The following is a 25,376-nucleotide window of genomic DNA, read 5'->3' on the forward strand; positions in this document are numbered from 1 at the left end:
AGTGGTACTCCTCTCACATACAGCTGTAAGATTCCACATTAACCTGGAGTCTGCAGGAGAGTTTGCATGTCAATTCAAATTGAACAAACATTGTGTCCTTGAACTATACCTTATTCTAACATAAGGCCTTCTGTGTTTCAAAAGATTGCATATATTCTCAAATCCTTGCATGCAAAATATCACATCTCAACACATCCAGAAAACATGAACCATTCTGATGGTATATACATGAATAAGGCTGTGAAATTCCACTCCATGATTACTGTCTATATTCTGTCTACGTACTGACACTTGGCCATAACAACTGCTGTAGTCTCTGTGCTTCTCAGGAATCGATCCCTTGATCTAAAGGCTCTCAAAATGTCCTCTGCACCTGTGAAACATAAGAACCATATACCAAACAAGAACAAAATGTACATAAATGAATATCCTCTCAATACCTTTCATCGATTCATATGTACATGTATGCTTGCTCTTACAAAGAAATCCCCTAAACCTCAGGTAAATTAATTGTATACAATTGAGGTGAGGATCCTGGATTTGAAATACGAGAGATGGAAAGATAGATCAAAGGACAAACACAAGCCAAGTCCAGGATCACTTCTTCAGATAAATAGAACATCTGAGTTTAATTTCAACATCATAATCATTTAGACTGTTAATTTTGTACTAACTACAGTAACATAAAACAAAAACGATATTTTCTGGACGACTGGCTGCTCAAGTTCTATGACACAGTACTTATTTAACATTGAATTTAATAACATACAAATTTACAGTACACATGGTATGATTGATAAGTGGTTGTGTTTTTTAACACTTGCTTGTTATTTCTATAGGAGATGAGAACAACCTTGTCAAATTATAAAAGTTTCACTCTTAATTTTAAAATGAATCAATTACCTCCCAATATTGAAAACATCAGCATATCGAAAGTACTGGAAAAAAATATTCTCCAACATTTCTCAGAAATTTATCTAAAGACTCATTAAAATACACATGAAAGTCAAAGAATTCCCTAAAATTTTGGTTAGTTTTTATCCCCAATTTGTTCAAAGATCTGAACCTTACAGAGGCTGCATCTATGCTTTAATTTATCTATTGGTCGCAGCCAGCTTCTCAAAGAAAAAAAGAAGCATCCTATAAGCAATTTCCGAGATATCAGCTCTTTTGTGATGGAGGTACGTTAAGTATTCTGTTGAACACTTGGATGGGTACAAGATGTATACATATAGTATAGATTGGCTATGTAAATAAGGATAAAAGTTATGAAAGCGTAAATTTTGTTTATATCAGCCATTGGTATAAATTAAACTGACCATATCAAGAATGATTTGTTTGAATGAGGCAGTTATTATTTATTTCCTCTTCTTCACAAGTGATACTTCAATCAAAGAAAGATGGTGATTATCAATTTTTGTTTAAGCTTTTTTTTTTTGATTATTAAATACTCATAAACTTCCTAAATTTGTGTGTCCCTGCAGTTCAGGTGGTTGCATGACATCTGGTAATCATCCTTTAGGCAATACATGAATGCAGCGATAAGCATTTGTACCCACCGCGTGAATACGACAACATATTTGGCATCTCACCATGCATCTAGAGTTCAACAAAGGGATGAAAGTAATGGGCAACTTGGAAATTGTGTATTGTCCAAAATATGCAGTAAATATTAATTTTCTTTCCACTGATTACTTCTCTGCTACGAGGGGGGAGAGTTTGTTGAGTACCTCAATTCACCCATACAACTTAATCTAGACAGTGAAGCCCCACCTGTGACATTAGGGTAAGGCTTGTCATTCCTGCCATCAATCAGTGACATCAACGGCTCTAGTAACTTCTTAATGTCCTCCGGTTTGTAGTAAAATCCAAACGACACCAAGTAGTGCACCAAACGAAGAACCTGACAGACAAAAAACAAATTACACCAGGTAGTGCACCAAATGAAGAACCTGACAGACAAAAAACACATTTCCTACTTTTAAGTTCAAACCACAATTTCTAAAAGCAAGGCAATTTAAAATACAGCAAAACTTGTTTGAATGGAAATGGATACAGTGAATTTATGAAAAATGACTTGCTAATTAAGGACTTTGGAATAAAACCGGATTCCTCTGGTACCTGTTTTACGAGCATGTTGTTTCCAACGTTGGATGCTATCATGTCGCTGTTGTTTTTCAGGAAAGAAGAGATCCAGTCACTAAGGGTTGGGAACACCTGGTATGTCATGGAGTGACTGTGGTCAATCTCGTCCTGTGGGGGGCAAATCATGATATGTATCATACTGATATCATTGACATGCATCATATCACAGTGACAAATCATCAACAGCCGATACTTCAGAAGAATGAAACCGATAATATTTCTATATATTCTGCTTATAAAGATTTACATCAAAAAGTATGTAACAAAATTTTCAAATAATTAATCATAAGAATTAAATATAATGACTTTCTAAAACTGAACTTCATGTTTGCATCCTGCAAATGCTAAATATAAAAAAGATGCAAGTATCAAAATTAAATTCTATGCTTTAAAATTGAACTGCTTTAACCAATACTAAAACTACTCATTTAAAGTATTATCAATATCAAATGTTTAGAGAGTTAGTAAAACACTTCAAGAACCACCAGGCCAAACAGGTGAAAATAAAATCAGAGTATGAACAAGTTTATGGATGCAGTAAAATGTTCATATCACAATTGACCATGCAAATTTTCATTTCAATATTACCATCAACCACACATCATCGCACATCATCCTCTTATCCAAACGAAAGAAACAATCACACACATACATGTACATGCAAGTTAAGGCCCTGAACAATAATTGATATGAAATAAAAAGTTGCCAAATAAACAGGTTCCGAGATCTTAAAACTGAGATTTTATGGTAACTTTGAATATCTTTAGACTGCCATCCAACAAAACTAATGTTTACTAGAACACTTAACAACACTACATATAAAATATTATTGGATTTATATTTAAAAATATGAGGCTAGCTAGGGCATATGTTATTAAATATTTTACATGCAATGAGCATTTTGTACAAGCTGCTGATGAGACTTCCAATGATACACATATTAAACAAACAGTTTCATAATTGTTCAGACTGTTCACAAAAGGCCTTAACTCACTTGCATACATTCATATCTAAAGTAGGAGGCCCCTGGATTACAACACTCACCTGAGTCAAATAGCTCTTCAGAAAAAACTGGATTTTAATTTTGAACAATATATTTTGATCCAATATGAATCCAAGTCAGGGCTTGAAAGAAACTCCAAATTTACAATAAAAAGATGACTGCATATCTAGAAATAAGGTAGTTTGTGTTTAAAATGTTTTACAAGGAATTCCTATACTGACCTCAATTTACCATAGGGGCAATGGTTTGCACAAACTTGAAGCTACACAGCACAATAGGCGTATCACACAAGTATGGTCACTTATGGACACTGTCGTAAAGAAGATTTCAGAATGACCCTTTCTTATATCTACTTCAAAATGAGACAATGGAAGTTTTAAGTTGGAAATTTTTCCCTAGTTCTAGAAATACCGATGACAGACACAATTTTAATCTGTAAAGCTCACTTGAGCTGTATGTTCTGGTGAGCTAAACAATCAAACTCTGTTAATATCAAGCGATGATTATAGCTGGCACATATACAGTCATATACATATAAACTCATACCAAATTATTCTATAAAGGAAATGATGAAAAAAAGGTAAAATTAAAATAACGAAGTTTCAAAGGCATATATCTGCAAAACAAAAAGCAAAATTGAAAGAAAAAATATACAGTTAGTGGGGAAAGGTTGTTAAAGCTTGATTAGAGATAAATGGTTCTTTTCTCCAGTGGCAAAAAGGGTAACGTCTGATAATGCTCATGTTCTAGTCTGAGTAGATGTTTCACATCGCTAAATTTGTCAAAACAATGATAACTCGTTCAGAATACATTTCTCATAAGTAAAACGCAAGTGCATATTTAAAAATCATATTTCCAACATATCAAAAAAACATCTTTTCAGACTAGATCATTAAAATCATTAAATGTGCAGCTACATAATTCAACTGATTATCTTATAGAAAAGTTACATATAGCTGTATTCTTTTAGGATGATCAAAGATATTATTATAATATACAGGCCTGTAACAAAGACACACAGAGAATATAGCAACAATCAAGTGGAATTTCACTTTATTCAAATCATAAATCTGAATTTAACAAGTACACCAAATGCAACTGTGCACTGTCAAAAATTAAAAGTAATAAGCGTACTAGTTTGTTACAGGCCGGTATCATCCTCATGGGGTGCAAGAGTAATTTATTTTTAAATGCTGGATCACGTCTTTAGTTTTCTCCCTAAACCAAAATACCTTTCTGGACATTGGTGCAATTGGGCCAACAATTATTTTAGAAATGGTCTACAAATAAAAGTTTTGGAGCAAAAAATATTAATGCAAATGTTGACATTACTATACAAAGTACCTACCGGTTTTCTCCCCTTTAAATGAAGCATTAAAAGGAAGACACAACATATGAATAACTGTATTTGTTTGTGTACCGTGTGAACACAGCATGTACCACTAGGTAACAGTCAATACTGATCATTGTTTGAAGATACCACCCAAAAGTGGTTCCAGGGTATCTGAAGCATATCTTTACCAATATAAGCTTAGGTCAGTATATATGTACTTAGGTCATACATGTGCTGTACTTAGATATTAAATACTCGTACCTATGTCACAATGTGTACCTAAGTCAGGACGTCTACTTCGATCAGTTCTTGGTTCAGTACTTGGATCGTCCCAATGCATGTTAGATTATCAGAAAATTGCTTTAGAATCAAAATGAATTGACTTGTGTGATCTACTGTAGCCATTCATTCAACATATAGTTTAAAGGTGTTAGCCCTAAGTCACAACTTATACATTCTCAAATAAATTTCAGCATAGGAGTTAATGATGGTGACCCATAAACTCAAATTAAATATCATTAATTAGAATATTTAATGCATCAAAATCGGTGTCTCAAATCTCCCGAATGTATTATGGTGCAAGTGAAATCTTTGGAGCAACATTCAAACAGATGTACCAAAATCTGGATGAGTGAAAGTTAAGATTGTCCTTTGAGCACTTGAGTGAGTTTCATTACCCATTTGAGCACAGTGCTCTGTATGTCAGAGTCGGTATCACGCCATGTATATCTTGCTGTCTCGCTCATTATGGATTTAGAACGGTGACCAATCAAATGATAGTATTGTTCTAAATATTGCAGCTTTGAATTATCTTCCTCTGATTTCATGACTTCGATTATAGGGAGTCTGAGACTATTTTCAGCATGTGTGGATTTTCTGGAGATCGGTGGAACAGATACTGCAGAAAATGGGCGCATTGAGAAAGACGTGAGCATTCTCAGGTTGGAATCGACGGAGGGACTTCTGTTCTACAAAATGTATGCTTTTACTACAGAATGGATTGAATAGCTGTGAATGATGATCAAAGTAAATAGAACAAACTCAAAACCAACTATAGGTCTCAAGACTTTCAAGAAGGAAGAATCAAACTCTAATTGATAGGTACAAAGTAAATTTCAGAACAAAATCAGTTTTGATAAAGAGTAAGAACATTCTTTATGACAAGTTTAACAAATGACACAAATGTAGTTTTTATAAGAAGATGACATTGAATTAGTAACCCAGAATTGCTTGATCAAATCTTGAAGATAAAAATCAAGGGCATTGTCTATCTAACAATACAGTGGGGAAAAAGGTGTATATCCAGGCAGCAGTGCACAATATAACAGATTATACTAGGACAGGGAACTCACTATAGACAACTCTCCTCCAGTACTCTGAAATTCGCGCTCACATGTTACGGAAGCAATAAACAAAATTCCTAACATTTCATTTGACATATATTATTTGTAGAAACTAGGGATTCAGCTCAGTAAGAATATGTACAGTACAATGAACTATAATGTAACCAAACAGGTATCAATACTCTACTTATTATGACTGAATCAAAAATATTGAATATGACCTCAATTCTCAGACTTATTTGATAATCTTACCATGAGACCATTACACTGTTCAGAACATGGAGTACTACATGTAACATAATAAGACATCTATCATAATTCGGCTGTATTCATCTATAAATAAACCATCTTTTAAAATCCCATTACAAATATTTAAGATTATTACCTCAAAGGAATCAATTTCATCATAGACGTAGGAGAGTTTCACCCGATCAATGACGGAGTGGTTAGCACCAATGTCTACAAACATGGCTGAAATAAAACAAATAACTTTTTTTAAAAATTGCATATTTCTATCATAAAAATCAATTTCTGACATTTTTCATCAAGTACGGAGAAATTTTCTTTCTTTCTTTTTAAACTTTGTTTTTAAAGCATTCTACAAAATTTAGGAATACTTGAGTGTAAATTTTGTAAAAATATTGATGGCAAAAATGAATACATAGGTCACATACTGATAATGAGGTCACAGTATTGTGATCGTAGTTTGTCTGGCAGACGGTCATCACTCAGACATGTGAATGCTTCCTCCCAGGTCAAATAGTTCAATTCCTGGGTGATGACCTTGATTGAGAAGTCATTCTGACCCTGAAAACAGAAACAAAAGGAAATTTTCATAATTTTCTGAAACATCAGCATCAAGTACATACAGTCCATCAGTGCAAAAAAAAAATAGACACAATAAAATAAAGCTACGTTATTTTCACATTATCACCAGTGTGAGATTGCCATCTCACACTGCTGCGACGTCATTTGATTGTGATTATTTTCTATGATTTACGTTACACAGAGAAGTAAAATGTTTGGTTTTGTTTTCTTTAAATTTCATTTTGATATAGCTTTCTGCTGGACAACCTTGGGTTTTCTTAGTTTACACTTACGGTGTAAACCATTTTCGGGTATGCCCTCTCTGGCTGTCTAGTTTGATTTTGCACTGAAGTTCAAATGAGAATTTTTGATAATTTTGAATTTTCTCGAAGTTCTTGAATTTATGCACTAAACTGTTGGTAAAATGTGAGAAAATAATCCTTCATTATTTATTCGTGTGAGATAGGGAAATTCCACCTCTGGAACAAGATTCACTGTCCAGGTCTAACTCAGCAAAGCCTCGTCCTAGACTGGGAATCTTGTGGTGGAATTTACTTATCCCACGGTCGTACGAATGAAGGATTCCATTAGGGATTATTATTACCTGTCAACCTTTTACTACCACAATGAGTAAGTTTTCCTTCAAAGTGAAGGAGAATTATGAAAATGAGGGAAATCTCTACACAAATGTAATTCTCAGTCTTTTAACAAGGTTTTAAATCATTGAAAGAAAATTATAAAATGTGGCATTTGATAACAAAATTAAGAAATGTTTCCATTCCTCTGTAAGAAACACGTACGTGACACAGATCTCCGAACAATTCCAGCTGATGTTCCAGAAACAAATACTCCTCTCCCGAAACGTTTGTTGCAAACTCTGCAAGCTCCATCCATTTTCTACCCTGATTGGTTGACACATAAATAACTCCATGCTCTTTTCCTATTTTCTGTCCCATATCAGTGTAATAGACACAGTTTTGCTGAAAAATTATTAAAGCTGATTAATTTTGTGTTTCTATTCTTTTTTTTTTTTTTTCTCTTATAATTTCAAATTTTCTATCCTAAGATACTCAATAGGACAGAAGCAACTAATATTTGTACATTTAAAACAAACAACCACATACATAAACATTCTATAAACCTTAAACAGAATTTGCAATTTTATTAAAATTTAATCAGTGTGTCAAAAACACATTAAAGAACATTACACTTTATTTCAAAATCTTCACAAGGATAGAATTAACCATTGTTTAAAAATCATTCCACATTAAGGTTACAGAATTTTTATACTTCCCCTGAATATCTCAAGATAGCTATTTTTTTTAATGTCTTATTTAAATGTTGAAAATTTGCATTCAACTCTTCAAATAAAGAGATAAGGAAAGAACCCAGAACTACATTGCTTAGGTTTGTTGACATTATCAAATGAAGATGGTAATTTTCTTAAAATTCAGCATGTCAATACCAATTTTAGGTAAATTATTTTGAACAACTTCACTTCCATTCAACAATTTAGCCATATGTTTTCCTTACACTTCCTAAGTATATCCTGTTTACCTCTTGTCAATGAACAATATTTTGGTCCTTGTTTACAACCTTAACTCCCAAGTTCTATATATCATACCCTATTGCCCTTCATGAGCCAGACTTCTGTGATGTACTTTTGATTGTCTGGAATGGACACACCATCACATACACACAAGACTGCCAGCAAGTCAAGGTACCTATGATTCTAAGAAAATCAAAAACAAATCTCATAAACTAAGTCTACCCAGAACAACCAACAGGTCAAATAATCTGTCTGTAAAATTTTACCATCTAATAATATGCATGTATCTGTAAACAACCAATGGCATGAGCATCAATAAATTCCAAAGTTGTAAATTTCTTATTTCAATAATTAAAACAAGCTAGGAAAAGAGAAAATGAAATTTCACTAATTTCACATTTCAATAGTTTCAATCTTTACAAACCCTGTCTCTCTGTAGAAGTTCCACAAACTTGTCAATGTGGCCATGGGAAATTCGGTCCACAATTTTCCGATTGTCTTTAATGAGTTCCATCACCATGTGAGCTGCATTCAAACCAATCTGACCCTGAACAAAAAAAGATTTTAAATCAGCATTTAATTTCCATGAAAATTTTTCAAATTAAGGCATATCTTAGATTCAAAGCAAAAATTTGTGGTGATTATCTTCAGATACCATCGATTAACTTCAAATGCATGCAGTTGCTTGCCAAACATTGAGTAGTAATCATTAAAGATATGGATGAAAGATATATTATAACTTCCTTCTTTTAAAACAAAAATATGATATTCTGAACCACCAAAATCATCCCCTAATTTCCAAACAATCAATATCAATAATGTTTAATTGATGCTGTTCCCTTTTTTAGGGGATGGGTCCCACATGCAAAGAGTTAATTTTTTTCTCTAAGAAATTATTCACCTCCTTCAGTTCAAACTGCGACAGAAAGAAATCAATGTATTTGGCAATATACAGCTCATTCTTCCGACTGTCTCCCATTAGGTAAGTATACAACACATTGTAAGCCTCCACAAAAATCTTCGTCAGATGGCTGAAAACAAGATGGAAAACAATATTCATAAATGGATACTGTCAAATATATAGAACTCACTTGGCAGTACAGTATAATCTGTCTAAACCGGCTATGTGTGGTTCCAAAGAAATTGGCCGGTTTACACAGAGTCCGGAGTGCAGAATGTTGACAAGAATGAGAGTTGCTTCCCTTGTATTCACTATCTGTGCATACGTGTGTAATGATTGCCAACGTTTTAATATATCACAAAAGAATTCAAAATGTAAAAATATAAATGTCAGTGTTTTATTGTCGTGCTCATTTGAACAAGTTTCAATTTTTATTAAACAGTTTAAATTCTGGGAATTATTCGCGCAATTTTCTGTTGGTAAATTGTCGATTTCGTCTACATCATCGCCTTTATCAGGTGCTACATTATGTACGTTCGTCAAGTTTGTGCTGTGTTCGTTTAAAATTTGTCTTTCCCAGCTTTCATTGTAAATGTATCGCATTCAACTGTCTCAATTTGTGAAATGGAAACTAATGCAATGCCGAGTGATCGACCGGACATGGCAAGTTGTGCTAACTAACTGCATATCATCACTGTCTGACTCGCTGTAGAGCTCTGAGAAGTCCACGAGGGGAAACCCTGCTTTTGGAAAACATAACGGGATTGTTGCCGATTTTATTTCATTCCAAGAATGTATCGAATTCATCGATTAATTGAACTTTGTCTTTTAATGTCAGTTCTCGTCTCTGCCGTTAGGGGGAGGGCGCCATTACCTCGTGCGTGGTGCTGTCATAATTGAAAAGTGCACCACATAAAAATCAGGTTTTATTTTAAACTGATCGCGACTCATCGCCAGTTGCACTCTTTTACTTACCTGTGGCTTCCCTTGAGACACCCTTTGTGTACACCGCGTGTGATCGACCGAATACCGACAGGTTGGTCATCGTGGGGTGGCTGGTTTAAATGCGATAATTAGAGCTAATTACGGGCAGTTGGGACCTTGTGTACACCGAATACAATTGACTGCAACAATTAGGGTGGTGTATCATCGAGGGGCCGGTTTACACAGGTTAATTAAAGTTAATTGATAGCAGTTGGGACTGTGCAAGCCGGTCGATATACAGAATACGCAGTATTCGGAGTACAGGGAATTATTAATAAAGGATTTGTTAAAGAAATGTTAGGGACTATATTTTATGGCCGGAATTGACAGAGCGCCGGAGTACTCAGAGGCCAGTTTGGACAAATTATACTGTATATATCATTCAGTTGTCTCTCTTGGATCTACAACCATTGATAGCGAGACTAAATGTAACATAGTGTTAAGAAGTTGCTGACAGCAGAGTGTAACTTGCATCATAGTTATAAACCCTACCCCATCTCTATCTACATGTACCCTCCCAAAGAAAGACTGAGGTTAATGATAGGAAAGTTTATTTATAACAACTTACCACTGCCCCCCCCCCCCCCCATCCCCTTAAGTTAGGGAGAGAGATTATGGTTGATGATGGGGGAGTGATGTAGCTGAAACATTAATGTTCTTCCCTAAGGTCAAGATCATAATAAGCTTCTGATGGGGAATAAAATAACTTACTACTGATCCGGGCTTCCTCTAAATGGGATCCGAAGTAGATATATCAACAGCTCCACTATCTGAAATCAAAATTTATTCATGTAGATCAATTACTTGAAGATAGTTACAAATCGTACAAACATTTATGATTGCTACAAGTCAGATCATAGTTTAACTTGAAGGGTTGGACACTGTTAAGGTCAAAATAGCACAATAGTGATCTGGTATTTCTTGCAATATCATTATCAATGCCACAGCAAAAGAATGTCCTATAACACCTCTCTACAATCTTCCTCTAATCACTGCCGTGTACTTTTAAGGCCTTCATATGATATAGTCTGGGCAACAAGATGTGGAGAAATTTTTCTTACTGGTGGATAGAACTTACCCTGAGATTTCTCATCAATTTCTGTCGATTTTTTTCTGGCTGTCCATCCACAATCATGTAAGTGCTGAGTTCTCCCAGAGCCTGAAAACACAAAATTTATATGTACTGCGTGTCACATGCGGCTCTGTTACTGATAATGTACTAACAATTCTACAAGTGTTCTAACTGACATACTGTTAGAGTGTCGTGTGCCATTTTGGCGTTCAGATTCATCCCAGCCCGTTTCTGAAAATGGAAAAAACATATTATATATGTGTGTATAGCAGTCTGATACAAGTCTCTCTCTCTCTCTCTCTTTCTCTCTCTCTCTCTACTACTTTTAATTACATATTGTCAGTATGCATACATTTGATTTATGTATTAAACAGTGATGAAATAACCGTGATGCAATTTTTCATTATGTTTGAAGGATCACCATCAGACATAACTTTTTCTGTAATTTTCTTTGACGTGTTTATAAATCTATAAAATTCTTCCTCCATCAAACTTTGTATTTTGTGATTTTATTTCTCATAACAAAATTTTTTTTAAAGGTTCTTATTTATTTCAATATCCAAAAATAAGAAATCATCTGATATGATTCATGTCACAAAATATATAACAAAGGGCCCATGGGACATAATAGTATCGCATTCAAAAGGTAATGAAGGTATATGGTACTGAAAAAACACATTCAATAGAAGTATTTATCTTCAAAAGAATTGTTCAGAATTTCCTAACCATTTTGTTTTGGGGATTTTTCAATGTGCTGACAAGTTACGATACTTCGACATGCATTACATTTAAATTCATTCAACCATACTTCAACAATCGATCCCTATTTTTCAGATCTTCAATCATTTATACCAAAAACATTGATTTTTCTCCCCGACTTTCTCAAAAGAGTGCATTAAAAAAGAGCAACACTGATCATTTTTCCTGCCTTTTCAATATCTATAATTTAGTGCTGTGTTCCCTTTAAATCTGATACAATGAATGAATATTTAAGTTAGAAAAACGGGATAATGATAAAATCGTTGCTTTAAACTTGATTACAGCATGGTCCTAAAATAGGACAGTTCTTAACAAATATGTCACTAACATGGAGACACGTCTGTAAATATGCCTGATACTAGAAATATATTCTAAAACATTCAGATTATTTTAAAAATCTTATATCTGTGTCGTATTTGCCTATTACTTGTCAAAAAATTTCACAGTGGAGACTTTTATGTACTCTCAAACAAGAATATGACTTAGTTTTCATTTGACTCGTGATTAACATCACAGTCTCATAATTTTTTTTTAGAAGCATATTATTTTCATCCCACTTACTCTTTTGAGAGATCAAAACTTGATATGCAATGAGAATGGATCATTAGACATTCAGGCAACATGTAATACAACTATACACAGTATAGCCATTTTCTTCATCAGATTATCACTTACTGTATAGGGAATAAGTATAATATAGAGATTGTTAACCTCTGTAATTTCTACATCAGAAAACTAAGAACATCAGAAAACTAAACTCTCAAACACCTTGTTCAGGTGTATAATTTCACTAAATATAAAAATTCCATGTCTTTTTTTTCCCAGCATATTGATTACTAGTACCATAAAACTTCAAAACTCAAATAACTAGTTCATGTGTAGTTACATTTCACAAGCAGCATAACACTGAATTATAGCCCAGCTAACCTTCATCAATTCTTTCAAACACTTTCCAATAGTGCTTCACTTGTAACAAACCGATCACTAAAACTTTGTCACACATGCAGCATTTTCGTATTCTACTAATCTATTACAAAACCTTCTTTTCATTACAATTCTATAGGAAATTTTACAGGAAATCTGGCATCAAGTACTTCCTTTCATTCCATTAAATGTTGACTCCAACAGAACACTAAAAATCATTCACTAACATTTCTGTTCCAGAAAACACTAATTTCTTTTACCTGAGGTTCTCAGATATCAAAACAGCAGCAACAATTAATACGGACACTAAATGTCTGCAATCATCAGTATTGAAAGAAACACTTACATCAGCCACCAGTTTCTGTATGAAGGGCACCATTCCCGCCATGTGATGGAAGATCTCGACATGTTCATCTTCCACTCCCTGTATAGTGAAGGCATCATCATATTGCTTCTCTTCAATTGTCCCAATCTACAAAACAGTGAAGGCATCATCATACTGCTTCTCTTCAATTGTCCCAATCTACAAACCAGTACCCACAGGTCATCTGAGAATATAGACCATGTATACAGTGACAGAGAGGGGGAGGGGGTTATAGGGGTATAAAGTACTCTATTATTATGTTGACAACAGAATAATTTTTTATAGAAATAATCATAGGTCTTATGAGAATATATATCACATATACGATGATAGAGAGGGGGAGGGGGTTATTGGGGTTCCAATGCCCCTTCACTTGTTGGGACACATTTACAAATAAAAAGGTCACTAAAATTTGTATTATTGGGGGGAGGGGTGGGGGCTGCAACCCTCTTCTTGCAACAGATAGAATTAACATCAGGACAACCCCCTCACCCTGACAACAGATAGAATTAACATCAGGACAACCCCCTCACCCTGAACATTTTCAGATCTGTACCCTGTATTATCATATGATTTAATACAAAAGGAAAACTGAAATATATTATATGTTAACAAAAGATTAATTTTTTTTTTTTTTTACAGATATAATTATATTAATTCAAAAACATTCAGAAATGAATGATAAAGAAGTTAGGCAAATGATTTTACATCTTTCATTCATTTTCACTATGTAATGTCAAAATTCAAAATAAAACTGAAAGTTTACACAACTGTCACAAAAATATCCCACTCAACTGTGTTATCTAAAGATAGACATTAAAATTAAAATTTAAAAAAAAACACCACATTCAACACCTAAATACAAAAAGAAATTAGAAAATAATATAATGACAACAATCACATACACGCAAATGATAATCTGTGAATAGAGTGCAACCTTTAAACATCGGCAAATCTACATCTGGAAGTATAGGCTTTGATCTTCTTTGCACTGAGATTAATTTTTCACTTTAATTTGATGGAGAAAAAGCTTAATCTTCTAAATCCTTCAGTAGGATACATTTGTCTATCTGCAACAGCACTGGACAAAGAACAACTACTTGAAACCTGTAAACTCTGTATTTTTACCTTTAACATTTTAAAACTAACCTACAAGAAATGAAAGGTAAAGTATTTCTATGGTCTTCCTCGCCAAAATCAAATAAAAATCTTTGTTGGTGTATTTTGATATGGTTGGGCCCAGAGGCCTAAATCATGGTCATTTACTCTCTGAGAAAAACCATACCACTATTCCGATGGGAGGACTACAATTCTCTTTAACAAGTCAGTATTCTAAATACAACAGAGGGTCATGGAACAATATTTGGTCTTAGCAACATTTAAGAATCCTGCATTGCAGAGCTGAGATCAAAACCAAAAATTTAGTTTTAATTGTACCCTTGACCATATCCAAATGATGTTACTTTTCATCAAAACACACTTAATGGTCATAATCAAATGTTGGCACAAGTAAACAGCTAATAATAGCTGTACTACCAGACATGGAGGAATTCAGACAGTCAGACTGTTCCAATACACCCCCCTGTACTGTTTGCTTGGGGTTTATAAATAAATCAATGCAAGTTTATATCAAATAAATATAGCAGAATACCAGTTTCCATCAAACAATATGGGATAATTACTTTGGTGCAATTACAACATATATACAAGCTTTACATCTGGCATGCATTCACCCCTCGTAATCGTATACATGCCATAAATTTTGTATATTCAACTACGGAGTTTTAAGATTGTGTTAAATGTTTTTCACATCATTCCTGTTTTTTAGAAGACTAGCTAGCATTACACATAAGACATTACATATACCTTTCTCACATTAGTTTGATATCCCACACAATCCTGCGTTACATGTATATGTTAAGTGAGACAATGTAATTTCAATGTAACTGAAAAATAGCTGTCCCAACCCCTTACCCACCCCCTAAACTTGGTAGTTTAATGTCTTAATTGATTTTCATTTATAAAATTGTTATATTATTAATTAACAGCAAAGTTTCTGATCTCACTACATATTATGTACTACACAGCATCAACATTTTTGCCAATAATTTGCAGTTAAAATTAATTCTCAAACTGCTATCGAAATGTCAGCATAGCACAATCCTTTAGCCTTAATAAAATGACATTAGCAAATATCCACATATGGCATGTACGCAGGGGCATCAGTCTCATTGTCAAAAGACACGCATTTACTCACGCATAAAGTCTGACTCCGCTTTTTATTGACTTTCCTTTTTCCAGCGGTCGTTTGGGTGATAGTAGGTTGTGGTGTCTGGGTTCAAAGTTCAAACAATAGGATTTTATACACAGTGATTTTCTTTTAACAATAGCAATTAAATTAATGCATCACACAATTTTTACACATTTGTTAATTCATACAACAGTGTCTGAATACATTGTGTACAAATGGAAGTTGTTAAGTACCCAAATTGTGGATTTTATATTCTTCAACTCGCACATGCTCACCCCATGACGATGTTATTGTGCATGACTAATTGTTTTTCACAATCAAGTGACTGTGGTGTTTTACATCATTTGTTACAATATAGTGAAAATGGTTTGGTCATCACATTCCCAAATGCCAAAAATCAATACCTGCAGCAACTCTGACTGAAGCAAAAGTATCAGAAACTCTCCATCAATTCTTAGATACTTTTCAAAAAACCAAATAATCGTTATGAATAATCAACAATATGTAAATCAATCACCGACAATGAAGAGTTCCTCACTCAAGGTCGTCGGAAAAGAATTCAAAACATATTTTACGAATTGCACAAAGAAGCATTTTATAAGAGCCAACAGCTACAGAGAATCTTCTAACAGGACGAACTTACCATTCCATGATGGCTGGTCTGACAGCATTTGAGAGGAGACAAAGTTTGACATAAAATCACAATGTACACAATCAGATGGTGACCTTGTCCAACACCAGTCATTGCAACAATCTCCATCAAAAATTAAACAAGGCTTTGTCTCTATATCATGATCAGATACCAATTTATATATTGAAAAGAAAGATATTTTTTTATGACTTTAGGAAGAATGACTTATGAATTCTTAAAAATAAAGCTTCCCCACCTGCTTGAGTTCTGCTGTGCTCCATTTGAGAGATTCCATTGCCTTGGTGTCCTGTGTTTGTATAACCTGCTTCCTCTTGTATTCCTCTACAGTGAAAGAGTATTCATGAAATAATAAACAACACCGGTACAACAAAAATACTTGGAATATTTATCACAAGGTGATACAGAGAAAACAAGCACCTTCCATTAAACCATACAGTACAACCAACTTCTTCAAATTCACATATAAGGAATGTCCTTGAGTTTTGTGAGTTGTCTTGCATATATTGCATATACATCTCTAAAGTGATGGCTCACTCACAAAAATAAGTGTTCGCAAATGTCTTTCCTATCAGAGGTTCGTTAATAAAATGTACTGATAAATGAAAATGGATTGACAATTACTGTATTCCAATACAGTGCTGGAAACTAACTTTTTATGTCACCAATCCAGTCGGACTAATAGGGTATAATTTCAACCAGTCCGCAGAAAAATTTACCAGTCCACCAGAGTTTTCCAGAAATAATTAAACACATTTCATTAATGTTATTAAAATAAAATAATGGAATTTAACTTGTCATATATGTCTAAGACAATAACACTAATTAAATGTGAGATTTATATTTACTAATCAGGTTCATCTGATATCTACAGAGGAATGCCAAATAGGTGTTTAAGATTCCATGTTTTCCAGAATGATGTTTTAGAAAATTGACCAGTCCCATCGACTGGCTAAAACACCGCCGGACTTTTAACCAGTCATGGACTGACGGGCATATGTTAATTTCAAGCCCTGCAATATTGCTTTAAAGTCATTCTATGACTGTCCAGGACTGAAAGTTACTTGCAAATATGCATAACTTCGTAAGAAGCATCAACTGCCAATCTAAAAATCTCACTATCAAATCACTTCATACATGTATATTGTATAAGTATTGCAGTGGAAAATCCCAGCAATTATAATGTTCTAATGCTCTCACAAAAACACAATCTCATGATATCATAAATTAAGGGCAGCTTTCAATGAAGTCACATGACATTTCTAAAATTTGTGCCATATATCACTTACAACCAGCGTAAAATTCCTATATCTCCCATCATGTTTTTTAACTTTTTATATTGACCCCTTCAAGCCAATTAATATCTGACCCGACAAGAAGCATTAATATAAGTTGTAGACCTCTTTTGTTAAGCGTCGTAAAATAACTGAAGTTCAAATTTTATGCATTTAAAACATCTTAGAATACGTACCAAGAAAAGCATGAAGCCAGCTTCCCGACACCACATGTTCAATTCTGCAGTAACTGTCCAATGGAATATCGTCATTTTCCTGAAAGTGGTCAAATGTGTGTAACAACTATAAAATAAATCACTCCAAGAAAACACATGTAAAATCCTGAGGATGACTTCAAATATTTCTCAATTTCAAAAGAACGAAAATGGACATCACAATAAATATATTAAATTGTCAGGAATTCATGATTTTTTTTATACATCTGGTTATAAGAATAATTTAAAATATATGTGTAAATATATCTATCAAAAATGTTTAACTTATATGCTTAAAAACATCTTCAAAATACAGAAATGAGTTGTGCAAATGAGTATACATAAATATATACATGTAAAAGGAACATTCATTTGTTACGATAGTTTTAGTCACTATAAAGGGGTGTCTGCAGACATTACTGTACACAGATATATGGCATTATGCCTTGAATGTTGCACTTGACATGCAAATCTTCAAACAAAAACATACAATGTATGCTACAAAATGAAGTATATATTTCATAACAATATGTGTATCAGTTTCACTCCATTAGCCATAATGATTAAAACTCACATGAGAATCCGAGACACGAACAGTCTAATGTATGGTAAAACATCGTCAAAGAATTAAATTAGGAATATCTAGATTAAATCTGTAATGTCATATTTCAAAGCGTTCAAGAATGCCAGTCAGATGACGTTAACATTCCCCCGCGTCAATATCATATGTCACAGAAGCTGCGACTAGCATTAATAATTCATAATATTGAAAACAATATAATCTGGTCAACAATTTGAATTCTTAACACACTTTACATTGAAAAACAATGTCGTATATCATTTTCCATTATGCAATAAATGAAGTATTACTATTTCTTTTAAGTTATTGCATGCACAAGACAAACACTGATGCATGCACAAGATATTTTACAATCAAATATACTCTAAGACCTATCAATATCATTCAAACCAAAGCTATCAGGGATTTTTTTAAGGGTCTGTAGGGGGCCGAAATAAGGCCCCATTCCCAATGCTAAAAAGCAGGTATTTTCCCCAATTTTTGCTTTGAAATTCCCAAACAATGAAAACAAATCAAGCAGGGTAGCCAAATCATTCATGAATTTTCTTCACAGTCCCACAGATAACAATCTTTACTTCAAAATTCTTCAGTAAACCTTATCTTATTTGAAGGAGGTAAGCTTTGGCCAAATTGAAAGTCAGAAGAAGCCCAATTATACCTTAAAGCCCTCTGAATTGGGTTTTCTTTATTTCTTTGTTTGAAACATTTTCCCCCAATTTCAAGCAAATGTCGTTATTTTTCCCAATTGGAAAGGCCCTGACCCTTGAAATCAAGACCTTAAAAAAAACCTGGCTACAGAATTCAACAATTTTCTTTAAATCTTCATTCTATTTACAGAATTTTGAACAGAGTATCCAATGAAATTACATCATTCTATTAAAACCAACTTTGATCAGTCAAGACAGTTGTCCAAAAATTGAATGGCCTATCTACATGTAGTTAAATTTTTATGGCCTAGTTAAGTCTTTATGGCCTAGTTAAGATTTTAAGGTACTTAATTGAGTTGTAAACTGTTGAGACTTTGCATGATGAGAACTTTAAAAGGTAAATCTATCAGTCTTAGCATGTACAGTCAAACTTGCCATAGCAGTCACCTTTATTTAGCGATCACTTGTCTAATGCAGTCATGTTCAATATCCTACACGATATAACTCTATTTAGCAGTACCCGTGTAACATAGTAAACCGCCATCGAATTCTGCATTTCATTAACATTTTACCCTTCCTTTAAATTTGATCAATCACATGAACTGCATATGAGATTTTATTGGCGACAGATGAATAACAAATACGCTGTTATTGATGTAAACAATCAGTCAAGTATATAGCAAGATCAAGAGAAGATAATCAGTCTTCATTACATGTATTTCAAATGGTTGGATACATAAATAAGTTATCAAAGTATCTGTGTATACGTCTTGCAAGTTTGATTCAAAAACCTTATTTTATGCAGTCCATGGTGTATCAGCAAATGACTTTTTAATTTTGATTTCAATATTTTTTGGTTACTTCTTGATTTAGTATTGTTTCACTCAATTGAAATGTAATAACATATGAATTTTCTTCATGACGCTCGAATATGAATTCTGTTGTGTTGTCATTTCTTTTGGGAGTATATTTCCAATTTCTGCATTGAAGGGGAAAAATGAAAAGAAAAACAGGGGTCATGACACTTGTTATTGAGGTATAGTGTGTTCAACTTGACCTTTTTACGCACTTAAAATCTACTTCTCCTTTATTTGCATGAACTAGTTTTGTTCGTAGGTATCAACGCAACACGAGAAACACCATCAATCATAACATTAAATTAATACATACTCATCTCTTCTAACAATATAGATATAAAAAAAAAAGTTTAATGCTAGTAAATTGAAATTTAAAAAAATGACCTTTCTGTATTCAAAATATGCATAAATTTATCACATAGAATTTGAAAGTAAAGAACTTTCACTGAAAGTACAGTAAATGTAACTAAACACTGCTTTTTGATTTGAATGAGAAAATCTCCCAATTTTTTACAGGTGTGAGATATACAAAATAACAGCTGTCAATCACACCTACATTAGTATATTGATATTTTGTACAGGAGTCTGTACTATTGTTGACAACATCAAAGGTATAAACATCTGTACTTACACTAAGCTGTGTGCACACAAAGCATAATAAGATCAGGTGAAAACACTTCTGGTCAATACATAACATATGATCTTACAAAACATTGCTGTCACATTTATACCATCAAGACATGAAGACTGAATTGTAAGTGCCTATCCTGCGATACTATTCTTGATCTCATTAGTGGTTAAACAATTACGCTGTCGTCAAATTTTGCAGTTTCAGGAGGAAGAAAAAACAAGTAATGGATGAAATTATAAGACATACATCACAATTCCATGATAATCAAAATCTGTTGTTTATTTACTGGACACAAAATTGCAATTTTATGAAAAGATATCAAGAAAAATTAAAAATCCTATGAAACTCCTATAACTAATCCACTGTCAGAGCTAACTAGTTAGGCAACGAATTTAAAGGACAGACAGGACAATGATCAGGTTTTAGAAATATATTATGTCAGACACTCCACATTACTAGCCATGACACCATTAAGGCTCTCAAACCCAAACAAATGACCCAATTGCTGAGGCTTGATCTCAGGGATATTTTCTATTATTTTTTTTAAAAGTATATATGGTGATAAAAGGCAGTTTAAGTTAGTGTGAGAGCACAAACTTACAATTTTTAACATTGAGATATATATTTACCCAGTATGAGGGAAATTCATTGACAACTAATTATTTGCATGTCACTGTCCTGCCTATCTTTATAAATGGTTAAGGACTGTATTATTATCATTGATTTGTATTTGTGATGTACTTCCCTTCAAAACTTCTTTATCCTTCACAGAGAGATAACTTCCATAGATGTATAAGATTAATGTTGCTTATAAGCTAACCTCTATTCTCAAAAGCTAAACATACGTATACATGATACAATATACGTACCCAGAAATACAAAATAGGAAGGTACTACATAGAAGGTTTACACATTTAGGAAACATTAAGTGATTTATTGTTTTGGTAGGAGAGATCTGATTGGCTATTTTACCCTAATAACAGGATGGAGTCTGAACACAGTAGCCGGATCCAGATGGTCACCGGTTAAGGTCACATGACCATCCTTCACTGTCAGGTATTTCCGAGTACACATATGGATGATTTTACACTGTTGTTCCCATTTCAGGACTCCACCTGCAAAAACATGCAGTCATATTAAGAATTTATAGCACCAGTGCTTAATTGATCTAGCTCAAAATGAAACCGTTCTTCAGATCAAATTTTGAACATTCTACTACAGAATGCCAAATCAAACAATTCTTTGTAGTTCAGTAGCCACTACAAAATATTCAATTTCTTTAAGCTTGAAGACAATACTATTATTTGTATATGAAAGAGAATTGTGATCTTGGGTTTTTCTGCAGGTCTTCAGTAAACTGGTACCTTGTACTGGTCCCTCCTGAAGCTCTATCTGCCAATATGTGACTGCTGATGTACTAGGGAACAGGGTCTTAGGGTTTGCTGGGTCCATTGGCCTCATTCTCAGATGAACTGAAAGGAAATTATAGTGTTATATGGTTCTTTCAGATTAAAACTGAGAGTCAGGGCAAATTTTCAGTTTTCCCTTTTCCCAAAACTGGGGAAAAAACTACATAATATATGTTACTGAATTAATCACAATAACCTCAGAAGTGCTTCATATAATTTTTTTTCTAATAAGTCTCATGAATGATGAGAGAGAGAGAGAGAATTGAATTGAATTGCAGTCTCCTGATGTGAGATCTAGATGAATTTGTAATGATATTACCATCCTCCAAGAGTTCGTCATCAAACAGTCCCTCTGCCACTAAGTAAGCCTCCATCTCCTTGTGGTAAAAGCGGATGATGTCTCCTACTTTCACCCTGTCCATGTCCTCTGGAGCAGGCTTGTACTTCCTGTAGATTGTGAACCCAGACTGCTGGACAGACAGATTCAGTTCATGGCTGAAAGTGAAATTTTACGACTCACAAGTTTAGTTCGTGGCTAAAAGTGGAATTTTTAAAAAAATTGTTTTGTTTAAAATTTGAGAAGAGATATAAAATGTGCTGATCGATCCAAGAACTATTGCTTGTCTCCCATTAAATCTCCATGTAAAAAAAATGTGTTTGGGAAACACTGGTGCCTCATAATGCAGCAATTTAAGTAGGTCTTGTCACAGTTAAGGAATGCACATGTGAAATACAACTTTAAGACCCAGTATCACTAAGCATTCACAAATTATGGCCAAGGTTAATTTACAAAAGTAAGTAAAACTCCAAGGTGAAGGTCATGGTGTCAAACATTTTGGTACCAATAGAATGTCTTGTTACAAGGAATACACATGAGGAATATGAAAGCCCTAGCACTTAATTACCATTCAAAAGATATGGACAATCCCCCAAATCTATGATTACAGAGCAGAAAAAACAAGAGGCTCAAGGGCCACATCGCTCACCTTGGCTCATATTTGAAGATTTTCCTTATATATATTAGTATGTAAAACTTTGATCCCCTATTGTGGCCCCATCCAACCCCCGGGGGCCATGATTTGAACAAACTTAAATTTGCACTATGTCAGGAAGCTTTCATGAAAATTTCAGCTTTTCTGGCCCAGTGGTTCTTGAGAAGAAGATTTTTAAATGACCCCACCCTATTTTTGCATTTTTGTGATTATCTCCCCTTTGAAAGGAACATGCCCTTCATTTGAACAAATTTGAAAGCCCTTCACCCAAGGATGCTTTGTGGCAAGTTTGGTTGAAATTGGCCCAGCGGCTCTGAGAAGAAGTCGAAAATGTGAAAAGTTTATGACGCCGACGACGACAGACAATGGATCAGAAAAGCTCTCTTGAGCCTTTGACTCAGGTGAACTAAAAAAAATCTAGATATTCACTTTATCAGACATATCAAAAAAGAAAATGAAAGACTCAACTTCATTTCAATCTATTATGAGAGGAAGCTCATTGTGAATTGTTTATTATAATGACATGTATTAAAAGTACATCTGTAATTTTATATCAATAATACCAAAAAAGTGCACACAGCCAAACAGATATGTAAGCCACTTTCAATCTCATAATTAATGTCAATGTTAGACCATTCATACCTTCAGATATCTAAGAGGCTATATTTTAGGACACTATCACTTTTCTAGTGTTTTGACAAGTTGGTTGTGTTCTGACAATCAATCTATTCTTTAATTTTCTACCAATATTACAACTAATCATTTCACCACGGCCATGAAAAGCTGTAAACCTGAGGATCTTTATAGTCCCAAAAATTCCTTTCACACAGACTATTCTATAATCCTTGGTCCATATATCTACTACATTTGCAATTCATATTCAAGGGATTACAAACACACAAAGAGAACAACTTGAATGACTACTGACTCAAGTCTTCATTTGAAACTGAATTTTAAAAATGGGGAAATCCACATGAGAGATCAAAAATTTATTGATTTCTGACTTGGATTTTCCAGTGTTGCCTAGCTGTCACTCTCTCCAATATAAACAGAATTTTAAAATTCTAAAGTGGCAAGATTATCACACACAAATATCAAACTGTTTGCTAAGCTGGCTATGCTTGCTTGGACTAGGGTAATGTATATCTAAATATTGCATATCAATATCACAACAAAGGGATCCCTGACTGATCAGTGTTAATACAAGAACAACATTATTATACTACAACCTAGAAAATAGTATACCCACAATAACCAAAAATCACTTCCTGATGTTTAAACATTCATAACAGATTACTTCTTGTTATTGATAACAGCATTTCAAAATGAAGATGTCTTTTGTAAAGTTGACACTAAGTATACAAACATGGTCCAACAGTCCTAAGTCTAATGTTCATCATTTTTATCGTGAGATGGTCTTTCTGATACTATTATATCCACAAAATGCCTTGAGCGACTATATATGTATAGATATTAACATAATCTAATTTTCCATATTTTATAATGAATGGAAACTGTGAAAGGCTTATTCTGCCTATATACTTATAATATTTGGCAGGTGTATACAGTCAACAGGGGATGCTTACTCCTCCTAAGCAGAGGACACATCAAATCAAGAATTTCCATCCTTTTTAAAGGAATTTAGGAGGTCATGTAATTGTCTTAGAGTGTAAGGAAGCAATCAGAGCATATCAAGGTATGACCGGTTTTGTCTAGACAGGGCAGGATATAAAATTAGGATAGTGCAACCTAGGCTTCCCTAGTTATAAGGAAAGTATCATATAGCACCTGAATCAGACATAACAAATAAACAAGATCCGTTTCTGAAGGATGAAGCCTCCTAAAAGTTTGTCATTTAACTTGAACAAATAAAATGTATCTATCAACAGCTTTAAAAAAGTTTTGGACAGAGGAAAGATGGGACTCTCGAAACCCTTTAGCTTCATCGTATTTGACTCTCTGGCATAAATGCTTCATTTTCCTTACCTTGTGCTGTAGACCGACACCTGACCCAGTAATGATTTGCTGACATGAAGGTATGATCCTGAGGATTTCACGCTCTCCAAAACAACCTGGTCATCAACTTGCACCTGAAAATCAAGACATGTTTAAAAGATCTCAAAACAATTGTTACCATTACTTTCACTTATCACATTGCTCTTATAAGTGGATTTCTTTATACACTGTACTTATATCATGAAAAATACCCAATGTTTCCAATCATTGTGCAGGAGGCAGATTTTGTTTAAAAAAAAACAATAAAGAAGAAAATTGCATGAACAATATCCCACAAGTAAATTTGAATAAGATCTCGTAAGACTGATGTGTTATCGGTTAATTCTGGTTAATTCCGGTATCACAACTCGATCAACATTTACAGGCTTGATTTAAAGCTATATATGCCATATTAATTCATACAGATTTTTTTCAATGTTGGAAACCAGACTAAAAATTATGTCAGTATGATAAACAATATAAAATACTAATTTCTGACAAATTGACAAATTATTGATTGGTATTAGATAATGAAGTACTGGTCTATTCAATATAAGGGGAAAACTATGATTCTCTAATTCAAATTCTTAAAGGATTGGTGTTTGCAAGTGCACGGTAAAAGTATTATTAGAAACATGATGGAAGAAGAGTGGATTTGTATACAATATTTTGTTACATCAGAAATGATATAA

At 33.8% G+C, this 25,376-nt stretch overlaps 1 protein-coding gene across 12 annotated transcripts in view; it reads right to left on the reverse strand.

Annotated features, from left to right (window-relative positions):
* Positions 1-25,376, reverse strand: part of LOC125658011 (inositol 1,4,5-trisphosphate receptor type 2-like) — a 122,730-nt gene that overhangs the window by 71,643 nt on the left and 25,711 nt on the right. For 8 of the 12 annotated variants that reach the window (XM_048889027.2, XM_048889035.2, XM_048889033.2 and 5 more), the window contains exons 7-27: positions 24,676-24,779; positions 22,017-22,192; positions 21,653-21,760; positions 21,261-21,403; positions 17,556-17,634; positions 16,323-16,408; positions 15,442-15,516; positions 13,167-13,292; positions 11,318-11,368; positions 11,144-11,224; positions 10,777-10,835; positions 9,082-9,211; positions 8,605-8,727; positions 8,256-8,363; positions 7,432-7,611; positions 6,499-6,631; positions 6,210-6,295; positions 4,381-4,428; positions 2,122-2,253; positions 1,774-1,903; positions 286-373 (exon numbers count right to left, since the gene is read on the reverse strand). In XM_048889027.2, the coding sequence (XP_048744984.2) occupies positions 286-373; positions 1,774-1,903; positions 2,122-2,253; positions 4,381-4,428; positions 6,210-6,295; positions 6,499-6,631; positions 7,432-7,611; positions 8,256-8,363; positions 8,605-8,727; positions 9,082-9,211; positions 10,777-10,835; positions 11,144-11,224; positions 11,318-11,368; positions 13,167-13,292; positions 15,442-15,516; positions 16,323-16,408; positions 17,556-17,634; positions 21,261-21,403; positions 21,653-21,760; positions 22,017-22,192; positions 24,676-24,779 (2,246 nt within the window). Of the gene's footprint in view, positions 1-285; positions 374-1,773; positions 1,904-2,121; positions 2,254-4,380; positions 4,429-4,496; positions 4,509-5,833; positions 5,858-6,209; positions 6,296-6,498; positions 6,632-7,431; positions 7,612-8,255; positions 8,364-8,604; positions 8,728-9,081; positions 9,212-10,776; positions 10,836-11,143; positions 11,225-11,317; positions 11,369-13,166; positions 13,293-15,441; positions 15,517-16,322; positions 16,409-17,555; positions 17,635-21,260; positions 21,404-21,652; positions 21,761-22,016; positions 22,193-24,675; positions 24,780-25,376 lie in introns of all 12 variants that reach the window. The other 4 variants (XM_056149511.1, XM_048889029.2, XM_048889036.2 and 1 more) reach the window with 4 other exon arrangements.

This window comes from Ostrea edulis, chromosome 9 (assembly GCF_947568905.1).
Source record: "Ostrea edulis chromosome 9, xbOstEdul1.1, whole genome shotgun sequence".
NCBI classification, from domain to species: domain Eukaryota; kingdom Metazoa; phylum Mollusca; class Bivalvia; order Ostreida; family Ostreidae; genus Ostrea; species Ostrea edulis.